The following is a 12,504-nucleotide window of genomic DNA, read 5'->3' on the forward strand; positions in this document are numbered from 1 at the left end:
GATCTCCAACTGACACAAGACAGGAAGTCTGTTACTTCTCTATTCATTCCTTTGTGACTGACATTCAGGCTCCTATAGGAATACATAGGCTTCCTGTCCACATATAAGATGCTGTGTTATTTGGAAAGTCAGAGTGCTGGTCACATGACACAGCTGAGGATCAGAAGGGAGGTTATAACTCACAAATACAGTGACTGGTAAGATTACCTTCCCTACAGTTTACATGATGTACCTTTCTAACAGGTCAGAGAATTAAAAATTTTTTCATGGGAGTGCTTCTTTAAGTGGTTGCCAAGAACCTGCTCTATAATAATCCCACTCCGGTCCTAAAAAAGAGGGACGGCTGCCAGAGAACAGTGACGGCTAGGCCCCATGTACCCGGCCTTAGTGCCGCCGGGACCGCAAGATAGAACATGTCCTATCATTTGTGGAGCAGAGGCACGGACCTGGAAGCCCTCCAAAACACACGGAAGCCCTTCCATGAGATTCCAAGTCTGTGCCTTAGCTCTACAAAACATAGGACATGACCTATCTTTTGCCGTATCTTGTGGATTGCAGACCCATTGAAGGAAATGGGTCCGCACCGCCATGTGAAGTTCAAACAGCCAGTGCCCGCGATTTGCGGTCTGTAACATGGGCATGGCAACACTACGGCCGTGTGAATGGGCCCTTATTAACTAGCTCCTGCTCTCCTCACCCACCTGCTGAAGATTGGTAGTTATCTCTTCTACTAGAAAACCACTAATCAGCAGGTGGACGGGGAGAGCAGGAGCTCATGAATAATGGTGACTCTTCTCAGGTGGCTTTGACTCTTCTCTGCTATGGGCTGCGCTGACTATACAGAAAGTTCTCAGCAACCACTTAATATCAGCTCATGGGTGACAGACCTCGGAAATAAGTGCATCTGTCCTCAGTGATGACAGTCTCCCTTTACATTTGGGATACCCATGTACTCATCTAAATCTTACCGTGCTGTTGATACTGGCCAGTAGCTTTCCATTGAATTCAACCATAGAGTACACAGCTCCCTTTACCTCTTTCTCTGCAACAGTTTGCAACTTCCCTGTAGAGACAAGCAGTTGTATTAGTTTAGGGCTGCAAATTCCCAAAATAGCTTTCGCTATCCTTTCCAGAGCCATTATTTCATTTTTGGAGCCTATAATACAATATGACTCACTTGCACACTAGCAATTTGGCAAAACTGACCCATTTTACTGCAGTTAGCAGTTTCAAATGTGCCATCATGCGGCCATAACATTAAGTGGACCTGCCACTTCTCTTGACTGGTTCACCTGTTTGCCTGTTTTAATGGGCTTGTCAAAGGGTCCATACAGAGTCTGGCACTGATTTGACAGTGTCAGGGCTAGTTCACACGAACGTGTGTGACCCGTGGCCGTATTGCGGCACGCAAATCGCGGGCCGCAATACACGGCCACAGTTCCGTGTGCATTCCGCATCACGGATGCGGACCCATTCACTTCAATGGGTCCACAAATCCGGAATCGCGGAACGGCAGCACGGGACGGGACACCTCGGAAGCACTATGGAGTGCTTCCGTGGGGTTACGTCCCGTACTTCCGTTCCGCAAAGTGTGCATTGCAGCGGGCCGCAGCACAGGCACAGGTCACACACGTTCGTGTGAACTCGGCCTCAGGGTGTGGAAGGACCCCCCCCCCCCACCTGGTAACACCCAGGTCAATTTATTTAGAAAATTTCTAGGAGGAATAGCAAAGGAACAACACAACACACAAGCCCATTTTATAAAGTGCTGAGTCCAGCTTCAAAAACTCCAGGAGACTGTCCGTCTTCAGCACAAGAAGTTGCAGCTAGCCATACAGTTAAATGAGACATTGGCAGACCAAGTAATAGGTGGCCGGGCCGAATTCACCAGAGTGGGGGCTGCTCTTTATCAGCCCTCTAATGTGGCTAAGGGCTCATGCACACGAGCGTATTTTATTTCCGAGTCCGTTCAGTTTTTTTTTCGGACCGTATGCGGAACCATTGCTTTCAATTGGTGCGCAAAAAAAAAATAAAAAATAAGTTACTCCATGTGCATTTCGTTTCCGTATGTCCTTTCCGCAAAAAAACATGTCCTATTACTGTCCGCATTACGGACAAGGATAGGACTGTTCTATTAGGGGCCAGCTGTTCCGTTCCGCAAAATACGGAATGCACACGGTCATGTGTATTTTTTTGCGGATCCGTGTTTTGCGGACCGCAAAATATATACGGTCATGTGCATGGGCCCTAAGGCCTCTTTCACAAGACCGTGTTTTTTTTCCGTTTGCGGGCCGTTTTTTTCCGCTTCGTATACGGAACCATTCATTTCAATGGCTCCGTATACATTCCATTTCAGTATTTCCGTTCCATTGAAAGATAGAACATGTCCTATTATTGCCCGCAAATCACGTTCTGTGGCTCCATTCAAGTCAATGGCTCCGCAAAAAAAAAAAAAAAAAAAACGGAACACATACGGAATGTACTCCGTATGCATTCCGTTCCGTTGAAAGATAGAACATGTCCTATTATTGCCCACAAATCACATTCCGTGGCTCCATTCAAGTAAAAAAATAAAAATACGGAACACATACGGAATGTTCTCCGTATGTCTTTCGTATCCGTTCCGTTTTTGGAGAACCAGCCATTAAAAAAAATCTTATGCTCAGCCCAATTTTTTCTATGTAATTACTGTATACTGTATATGCCATACGGAAAAACGGACCGAAAAAAAAAAAAATGGAACAACGAATCCGTGAAAAACGGACCGCAAAATACTAGAAAAAAGCCATACGGTCGTGTGAAAGATGCCTAATAAAGAGGGATCCCAGGTGGGAACCCCTCTCCCCCGTGGTCTAATATAGCACATGGAAAATAGTTGTCTTGCCCCATTAAAGATCCAATGAGAACAGGACACACCAAGGAACAAGTAAACGACTCCATTAGAGGACTGCAAATCATATAATTCTTTAAAAAAAAAAATAATAATTCAATCGAAAAGCTCTTAAATCAATCATTCGCCCATTCACATACAGAAGCATTTGCCTTTTCTCACCATCAGAATACTGGAAAACCACTATCCTTCCTTGCTTTGGTTCGGCCTCATCTGGGTACACCATGGCAGTTCCAACTATGAAATAAGTGCTTGGATCCTTTCCCAGCTTACACGACACTAAGCTGAGGGTGTACTCGTTCTGCAAGAACTGGTGAGTGTGCAGGACTAAAAAGAAAAATGAACAAAACAAGAATAAGCCTCTTTGACAAACAACTGGGTCAGGCTTTCCTTAAAGGGATATTCCCATCTCCGAACCAGCTGCTCCTCCTGCCTGAATGCAGCAGTCAGAGGCGGTTGGGAGAGCACAAACAGCCAAGTGGACTGTGCTATGCCGTTTCCGTTACTCCCATTCAATTGTATAGAATAGCACAGCCTGCTCGGCTATTTCTGCTGTCCTGACCTCTCTGGCCGCCGCACCCAGGTCTGTTCTAGATATAGGTGCGGGTCCTAGAGGTGGCCCCCCATCTATCAGATATTTATGGCATGTGCCCTTTTCCTTTAAATTGGTTTCATTCACTACCTTCAAATGTGTGTTGATCTATGATGAGAAGGTTATGGACCTCTATTTCTTCTCCAAATGAGGTTTCATGGGGCGATGTGCTTCCTGAAAACAGCTTACTACTGCTCACACTTGAAGAGAGGGCCTGAAAGAACGGAAGACATGATGGAAGGCGGCACTGGAAATCCAATGGCAGACTTTTCATGTGGAAACATTATACTCTACACCTCTTAAAGGGGTTGTGCCACAAAAAATATTCTACATTTTTCAAACCAGCACCAGGATCCGAATACTTTTGTAATTGCATGCAATTAAAAATGTAGTGTAGCCACTGAGTTATTCAATAAAATTAATCTGTACAGCGCCACCTGCTGTTAATTTGTTTCTTATTTCTTTGTCCAGCTCACTGAGATGGTCGCACATGCTCAGTTTCATCCTTCAACTGCTTCCTGAGCTGTGATAGGGAGAGCTGAGACACGCCCCTGAGCTGTGATAGGGAGAGCTGAGACACGCCCCCTGATGTGCAGTAGAAAAGACACTCCCTTGAGCTGTCAGCTTGATATAAATCTAGCAGAGCAATGAATGGAGAGATCTCTGGATCCATATGATGTACAGGGCTGGTTCTAGCTTTGTTAGAAAGGTATTGACATGCACTGTATGATGTCTGATTTTTTACATTAGTCATGGGATAACCTCTAATATTCTCAGGAGTTTGCCAGTGTAATTAGTCAGTAGGTAGTCTTTCAGACCCCCTAATGACCCAACAATGCAAGAAATGAACTTGCTACATGGCACCTGATAAAGTTTGGGCAGAGGTGAACACAGGGCATCTCCACTCACTTTTGGAAATCAGCACTATCACCTCTGTCAGAAATACCAGATTTGCCAGGGAAAATATAAGATATACAATATAAGATATAAGAAAAGATATACAATAATTCAATACACTTTCTGCATCAATTCTTCACATTATTAAGATCTCTAGTTGCTGGTATTCAGTAGGAACCCTCATTACTTTCAGAAGATAAAAACCTGTACTGATTATGTGATGGACACAGCACAGCTCATCTCTGAATGACTAAGGGTACGTTCACATCTGCTGAATCACAGACCTTCGCATCTGGGATAACCAGATAGTGCTACTCATTTCCAGACCCCATAGACTATAATGGGATACAGTCGCTTTTTGGCGAAATGCCGGCTTTCGGACGGACAAAAAAAAATTGCATACAATGTGTTTTGTCCAGGCAAAGGCCAGCAATTATGCCAGAAAGTGGATGCATCCTTGCCAGACTCCATTATTGTCTAAGGGGTCCAGCGGTGCACAGCCGGATACAGGATGCCACAGATGTGAACGTACCCTAACTGAATAATATCTGAATAACAGCAAGCAGAGATCTTGAAAACAAATTGATAAGAAAAGGTATTGTAGAACTTTCCATCATGCATCCTGCAATACACCCCGGTATCTAATCCTCCCTGTGAAAACAATCTTCTCCGGCCATTAGATACAATAACACTGACCTGGGTACTGGCACTAGGTCGGAGCGGAGAGCTGCTTCCACTAGCATCTTGCACCTCGGTTCGGCTGGAGAGCACTCCGAAGCCCTGAGATACCTCCTGATAGCAAATCTTCCTGTAATAAACAAGACAATGAAAATCCAGGAGTATGAATATGTATACCATTTATCAGTCACAATGAGAAATGAATAAGTCAAGTCAACTGCTTCCTAACTGCAAACCCACCTGGGAGACTCAAACAGTGGGACCGTCCGGATATGAAGCTTTTGTATTTCATCAATCGTTCCAATGGTAAGGGTGCTGTTATTTGCTAGAGCCAAACTGTAAATGAGAGAAGTGGTTAAAGGGGTTATTCCATGAATCATTTATATTCCAAAAGTCCTGAAAGGTTGGCTCTGGACAGAATCAATCTCCTTCCCCCCCTGGCAGCTTCTTACTTCCCCTGCAGAATGAGTCTTCTCTGCTACACTGCCATGCTGCCGCAGAGGCTCTGCTCTTTCCCTGACAAGCCATTTATATCTGCTGTGAACAGAGTTTCACTATGCAGTGACCAGGCTGAGGGACAGTGGCTGAGCGTGTGTGACCAGCAGCACAAAGAAGATGTAGAGGTAAATATGCTATACACTCTGAACATCAGGTGGCGACATACTATGTAAGTAAATGTCAAACTGTTCATTGGATCATTTTTAAACACCATGGAAATGGAAAAATTGTATTTTTGTACTTTCCGCAAAAATATAGGAGACCGTCAGGATCCCAAGGACAAGAGCCTGGGAAAAAAGCCCAAGAAAGAACAAGGGGAAACACCCGGTTCCTCCCGAGGTGGGATAGGGAGCAAGGCAGATGTCCTGCACAAGAACCAAGAGTTGAACAAGTGCAAACTAAAGAGCCTGAGGAAGGATCTGGAAAAAAAACAGGGCTCCTCCTAAAGAAACAGAAGAGTAGCACAGCAATGCCTGTTGGGAACAACCTAGCGCTCTGCATATGGAAGGATGCTCCAGGAGAAGAATCCATAAGAGGACAGACCCAACAAGAAAATTAGACTATGAAGGTACCTGGCAGGAGAAAAATGCGTGAAAAAAGGACAGAGCAGTCCTTAACCAAGGAGAAAACTTCCTGGAAACAAACTAAAAGACCCTGTGGGCCGCCCCTCGGCAATGGAACCTGGCCTGGAAGTAAAGGAACCTGACCAGAAAGAGGACCCGGCAAGGAAAAAACTAACTTGTCTCAGACCAAAAACAGAGACTAGAATCGAGTATCTGAAAAACTAACAAAATATTGCTATAAATGTAAGACCAGAGATATCCCTGGCCACATGAAGTCTCAGGGAAAAGAGAACCAGTCGCAGGCCCTGGTAATACAAGCGGAGACACACGTCTGAGAGATATTGGAGTAGAAGGGAGAGGACTTCAAACAGCCTAAGGAGGAACAGTTCTCAAAACGAGAGAAAGTTGCATCCCAAAAGTGACCAATACGATCCAAATTGCAAACTGTAGCATTAAACTCCCAGATGATACCCGGTACTTGACCTGGGCAGACGGGAAGAGTCCATGGGGACACGGGAGGGAGAAAAAAAAAAAAAGACGGGCCCAAAGAAACAGCTGTCATACAGAGCATGTGCGGTCAGAGATGCCACGAGTAGCTTCCCCAGAGGGAACCAGCCAGCTAGATGGTCTAAGAATCATTGGGGCAGGGACTCCAAGCAGGATTACCCAGTCAGAGGCTCAAGTAGGACAATAATAGCCAGATTATCAAGGGAAAATTGAAATGTATCCATCCTCCAATAATCGCCATTCATCCATATATCAGAAGAGGATGCAGAATTCGTTAGGGGAAGCTGGGAGATACTACACTGACAGTAGAAACCAGCTACCAGCAGAGCACAATGAAACCCCCAAGGAAGGGGGAAGAAACTGATAGGTGCAGAAAACAGCAAGGCCCAAGGGGACGGCACCACTGTCATGTAGCACCACTAATCCGCGAATCTAAGGGCGTACAAAGAACGTCCGGACTAGGGCGTTTCATTTTGTAATGAAAAAAAAATAAAATGTAAAATTTTTGCAGACTTTGCTTACACCCGAGCCTCAGTGATGTGAAGACGCGGCCTAGGCGAGAAAGAAGACGGGGCCTCGATTAATGAGGTGACCGGAAAAAGTGCGTCGTCAGCGGACTGGAACCACGGGAAACCGGGGGGCCTCCGGAACGAAAAAAAAAAACAGGTGAGGGGGCTCCTGAGGAGCGCCTGCAGGGGGTGCAACTAAAGTGGTAATCCTTGATGGAGCCCCATCCTGCAGCAGGCAGAGACCTGCAGAAGAAGGGAAAAAAGAATAGAAATAAAAAGGAAAAGCAGCATGACCTGCAAACAGAGCAGGTCATGTCTGCCTCCTACAGACACTAGACTAAAATTGATTAACCTAGTGGCTGTAGAGAGGGTACAGCCCACCTGGGCGGAGTCAACCTTTTGATATCTAGTGTCGCCTCCTAGTGGTAGCTGGGCCTATACACATGGTGCTGTGTCCCCCAATGACATTAACGAGAAATATGCTTTTTATGATCTACTGAAAAAATACAACATTTCATGATGCAGCAAGCCCCTTTATCATACCAACAGGAACAATATAAGGAATAAAAAAAGTGTTCCTATACTACAGACCAGGGGTAGGCAACCTCCAGCACTGCATCTGTTGCAAAACTACAACTCCCACCATGCATACTTGTTCTGCTCTTCTCAGAACTCCCATAGAAATGAACGGAGCATGCTGGGAACTGTAGTTTCACAAGAGCTGGAGTGGCGAAGATCGCTGACCCCTGCTATAGACCGAACTAAAAGGCATGACTTGCCTATCAGGATAACCTTCAGAGTTCAGGGGGCACATATAGTTGACCTCCTTCAGGTTAACGTTGGAGAAGACCAGCTTATGGTTGCTGCTGTAGATGACTGTGGGCCGGTCCGAACAAGCAAATACATTCGTGGTGGACAGAGAGCGGAAAGTCCTCAGAACAGTGGGCTGTGTCCCCAGGGTCACCTTCTTTCTGTCACTTAGAAGACCTAAGAAGCGCGAGAGAGCAAGTCAATGTATGCCCACAAGCGTAGAACCACCTGTATTACATAGCTATCACTTACCTGTTTCTGTGTTGAGGCTAAAATAGAAGAGAGCGCCATCCCCCAGTGCACACAGCAGGTAGTGACTGTTCTCGAATGACGTCATAAGGATGGACCTTGGGATAATCTCTGAAGAAGTAAATTAAAAATGAAATATTATCTACAAAGTATACTACAAATCTATGATCATCGCTCTGTAGAAAGTTCCATTTTGACTTACCTCCACCTAGCATCTCTTTATGTAATAACTGAAATCCTGGTAAACTAAGGATTCGAGCCGAGATATCTGTCCACAGGCCAATTGCACAAAGTGTGGACATTGCATCACCGCCACCCAATGGAGTGACATCTAGACAGGCGACTTCATGCTCCATTTCAGTACAACTGTTGGGAAAGGAGAAGAATCTTATGTAATGATCTGCACTATTAGGATATAAAAGGGTCGTCTCATTATGACAATGTGTGTCCACATGAATGTCGTGCTTGAGACCCTCCTTTATGAGCCATGGCAAACTATGGAAGACCATGTATTAAATACAATACTGCTTCTTCCTTGTAATCGCCGTTGAAGCATCCCTGGTGAGCCACCTTCATTATATAAAAGTTTTTAGTTTTTTTTATAATGAGACAAACCCTTTAAGAGAACTAGAGCACATATTAAACGGCCTTACCTGATCTGTTTTAGCTCACCAGGCTGGATTTCCAGGTAGTAGAGGACTCTGCCCACTGCAAGCAGCACTTGGCGGCTGTTGCATGAACACACGCTGACTTTACGACCTTGTGGCTCCTTCCATTCGCTAACCAGACTTTGTGGGTCCTGTGACACCAGTCGCACAGAGGCTGACGTGATCTGGAAAACAGAAGAAGTCCATCATAATACCCCTTCATGGCTGGATACACACAGGCAGTTATTGGAAGCAAAGCTAGAACTGAATGCAGCAGGACGGAGCAGTATACATTTCTTCTTTTATGCTTCCTATTCCTTCTGAATCCAATTCTTGCTTCAGCTAAAAAAAAAAAAGCATCAAAAATGGACCAAAAACCTCATGAGTGCATTGTTTCCACAAAACAATGGGCAAATTAACCGTATGGTTATGTGAATACCAAACTTGTGATCCGTATCATTGGGGTTCACAGCTCATGGTTCCTGTGCTCCCCCCCCCCCCCCCCAGGCACATTTAGATTTTAGTTCTCAATATAAATTATTTAAACTTATAATGAGACTTACACCTAGGTGTACCTAAACCTTCAAATACACTATTCTTAGGGTCCATTCACACGTCCGTAATTTGGGTCCGCATTCGTTCCACAATTTGCGGACCCATTCACTTTCAATGGGGCTGGAACGGATGCAAATCCACATTTCCTGGATCCGCATCCGCATTTTCGGGATCCGCATCCGTTTTTTCGGGATCCGCTATTTCGTTCCTGAAAAAAATAGAACATGTCCTATTCTTGTCCGCAATTGCGGACCAGAAAAGGCATTTTCTATTACAGTGTCTGTGATGTGCGGTCCGCAAATTGCGGATCGCACATTGCAGGTGTCCGTGATTTGCGGATCCACAAAATACTTACGGACGTGTGAATGGACCCTAAATGTGAGGGCAATGATTTTTTTGTAATATACTTTAATTTTCTTTTTAACTTTTCCTAGCAAAATAGGCACCAGTTGCATTTTGCAATCCATACTCCCATACACCACTGTTTACTGGAGTACAGACTGCAAAGTGCAATAGGCACTTCAACTTCAGGTGCCTATTTCACTTGGAAAAGTAAAGTAAAAAAAAAAAAAAAGATAAGTATATTACAAAAATAATTTCCATCACATAAAGCGTATTTGAAGGTCTAGGTACTCACCAGCATATCTGGAAAGATTGCCCTGAGGTCGTATCAAGGCCTCTTGTGACTGCATAGGGGAGGGTTTCTGGGACCCATTATGCAATTAAAGGGGAAGACGCTTTGGATTACGCTGTAGTCGTTATAGAAAAAGCCGAGAGGCACAAAACATCAGGCATTTGTCTATGAATCTACAAAAATAAATCACTGAAGGGGGTGAGGGCTGCAAGTTCTTCTTTACGTCTGGACATGTGCCATTCTTTTACCTGAATGAGCTGCTTATGTGCCACATTCCCACAGAAAAAGGTTTGCTGGTCGTCAACAAAGCCTGCGAGGTCAGTTTCCTCCACTTCTTCTCCTGACAAAGTCAAGACCCTGCAAGACAAACAGACGTCATTATGGCGAAGTAACATCTGCGATCTGTTACGAGTTACATAACCAGCCACTTCAGTTAATCACGAACCTGGTCTGTCCCACAAAAGACAAAACCAATGTGTCATCCGTCTCACGATTGGCAGCAACCCGGAGTGGCCACAAACCTGATACAGAGCAGAAAGACCATTATTCAACAGGGAGAAGGCCATAATATCATTAAGGACCAGCATCCAAGTAGACATGAAAGGATTCTTTTTTTATTTTTAGTACTGTCTCCACACTGCCAATCCCTGTATACACAGCCCTTTAAACCAGGCATCCTCAAACTGCGGCCCTCCAGCTGTGGCAAAACTACAACTCCCAGCTTGCCCAAACAGCCTACAGGTATCAGCCTACAGCAGGGCATTGTGGGAGTTGTAGTTTTACAACAGCTGGAGGGCTGCAGTTTGAGGGTGCCTGGTTTAAAGGGAATCTGTCACCTAGTTTTACCCTATAGAGCTGCGGACATGCAGGGATAGATCGTCGCTAGCATGTCCGCAATATACCTGTCCCATAGCTCTGTGTGGTTTTATTTCGTATAAAAAATGGATTTTATAGATATGTAAATTAGCCAAGTAAGGTGCCCAAGGCGTGGTTACTTACGGTTAAGGAGACCAGACACGCCCCCTGTGAAGGAGCCCAGCACCGCCTGCATCCAGTGCCGCAATCTTGCGATGCGCGAGCTAGCGCCTGTACAGTGCCGGCAAAGTGTTTGTTCCCTTTGCTGGCATCAGCCTCAGTGAACGAACTGCGCATGCGCTAGATTGCGTCTCGCGAGATTACGGCACTGTAACTTTGTGAGCAAGGAGGAGATTCCTGGATGCAGGCGGTGCTGGGCTCCTTAACCGTAAGTAACCACGCCTTGGGCACCTTACTTGGCTAATTTACATATCTATAAAATCCTTTTTTATGTGAAATAAAACCACACACAGCCCTGTGGGACAGGTATATTGCGGACATGCTAGCGGAGATCTATCCCTGCATGTCCGCAGCTCTATAGGGTAAAACTAGGTGACAGATTCCCTTTAAGTAATCCTTAAAGGGGCTGTCCCACTATTGATATTCACCACCTTACTCCATGGCGATACATTTCTGATAGCACGGAGCCCCACAGATCACTACAATGGTGGTCCCGAGCCTCCGTTCCTCCTTACTACACATCCACAACGTGAAAGACTCTGAATGGAGCAGCAGTTGAAAAAGCGCCCATCTGCTCTATTCAGTATCCATGAGACTGACGGCTGAGCACGGTGTTCCTTGGTTGCACAGACTTTAAAAGGGAGCGGCAGAACAAATGTTTGATCAAAGATCCATTCAAATTCCTCCACATTGTGGCCCTGCAGTAATGAGGAATGCAGGCTGGGGTCACAGTGATCAGACATGTATCACCTATCCTGTCTGCTGTGGGGAGAAAAAGTCTCATTGTACTTTATGATTTCAGCTACAAGTTAAAGGGAACCTGTCTCGGTGAACATGGTGTCTGAGCTGCAGGCAGCATGTTATAGAGCAGGAGGAGCTGAGCAGATTGAAATTCAGTTTTGTGGGAAAAGATTCACTTGAACTTGCAAATTATTCATGTAAAGTCCTGCTCATTCTGGGCTTTAAAGTCTAGGAGGCGGAGCTAATAGTGATTGACATCTCTCTATGTAAACGCAGTCATAGAGGGAAGGCTGTCAATCACTGATAAGACCACCTCCCTGATGTCAAAGCCCAGAATGAGCAGGAATTAAACTTAATAAATGACAAGTTATAATTAATCGTTTCCCCAAGCTCCTCCTCCTCTATAAGCTCCGCTCCTCCTGCTCTATAAGCTCCGCTCCTCCCCCTCTATAAGCTCCGCTCCTCCCCCTCTATAAGCTCCGCTCCTCCCCCTCTATAAGCTCCGCTCCTCCTGCTCTATAACAGGATGCTTGTAGCTTACATTGCATTTTCACAGTGACAGGTTTCACACTTTCACACAACCCATTCATTTCAATGAGGCCGCAAAAGATGCGGACAGCACACCATGTGCTGTCCGCATCAGTAGTTCCCGTTCTGCCGCCCCGCAAAAAAGATCGAGCATGTCCTACTCTTGTCTGC

The 12,504-nt window shown here is 45.3% G+C and overlaps 1 protein-coding gene across 1 annotated transcript in view; it reads right to left on the reverse strand.

The window, feature by feature from the left end:
* DDB1 (damage specific DNA binding protein 1) overlaps positions 1-12,504 on the reverse strand; it is a 57,848-nt gene that overhangs the window by 13,088 nt on the left and 32,256 nt on the right. The window contains exons 10-20 of the mRNA XM_040410580.1: positions 10,475-10,550; positions 10,278-10,386; positions 8,847-9,025; positions 8,396-8,559; positions 8,197-8,304; positions 7,914-8,121; positions 5,298-5,393; positions 5,076-5,187; positions 3,573-3,696; positions 3,053-3,217; positions 969-1,063 (exon numbers count right to left, since the gene is read on the reverse strand). Coding sequence (XP_040266514.1) covers positions 969-1,063; positions 3,053-3,217; positions 3,573-3,696; positions 5,076-5,187; positions 5,298-5,393; positions 7,914-8,121; positions 8,197-8,304; positions 8,396-8,559; positions 8,847-9,025; positions 10,278-10,386; positions 10,475-10,550 — 1,436 coding nt within the window. The remainder of the gene's footprint in view (positions 1-968; positions 1,064-3,052; positions 3,218-3,572; positions 3,697-5,075; positions 5,188-5,297; positions 5,394-7,913; positions 8,122-8,196; positions 8,305-8,395; positions 8,560-8,846; positions 9,026-10,277; positions 10,387-10,474; positions 10,551-12,504) is intronic.

The sequence above is a fragment of the Bufo bufo genome, chromosome 10 (genome assembly GCF_905171765.1).
Source record: "Bufo bufo chromosome 10, aBufBuf1.1, whole genome shotgun sequence".
Classification (NCBI taxonomy): domain Eukaryota; kingdom Metazoa; phylum Chordata; class Amphibia; order Anura; family Bufonidae; genus Bufo; species Bufo bufo.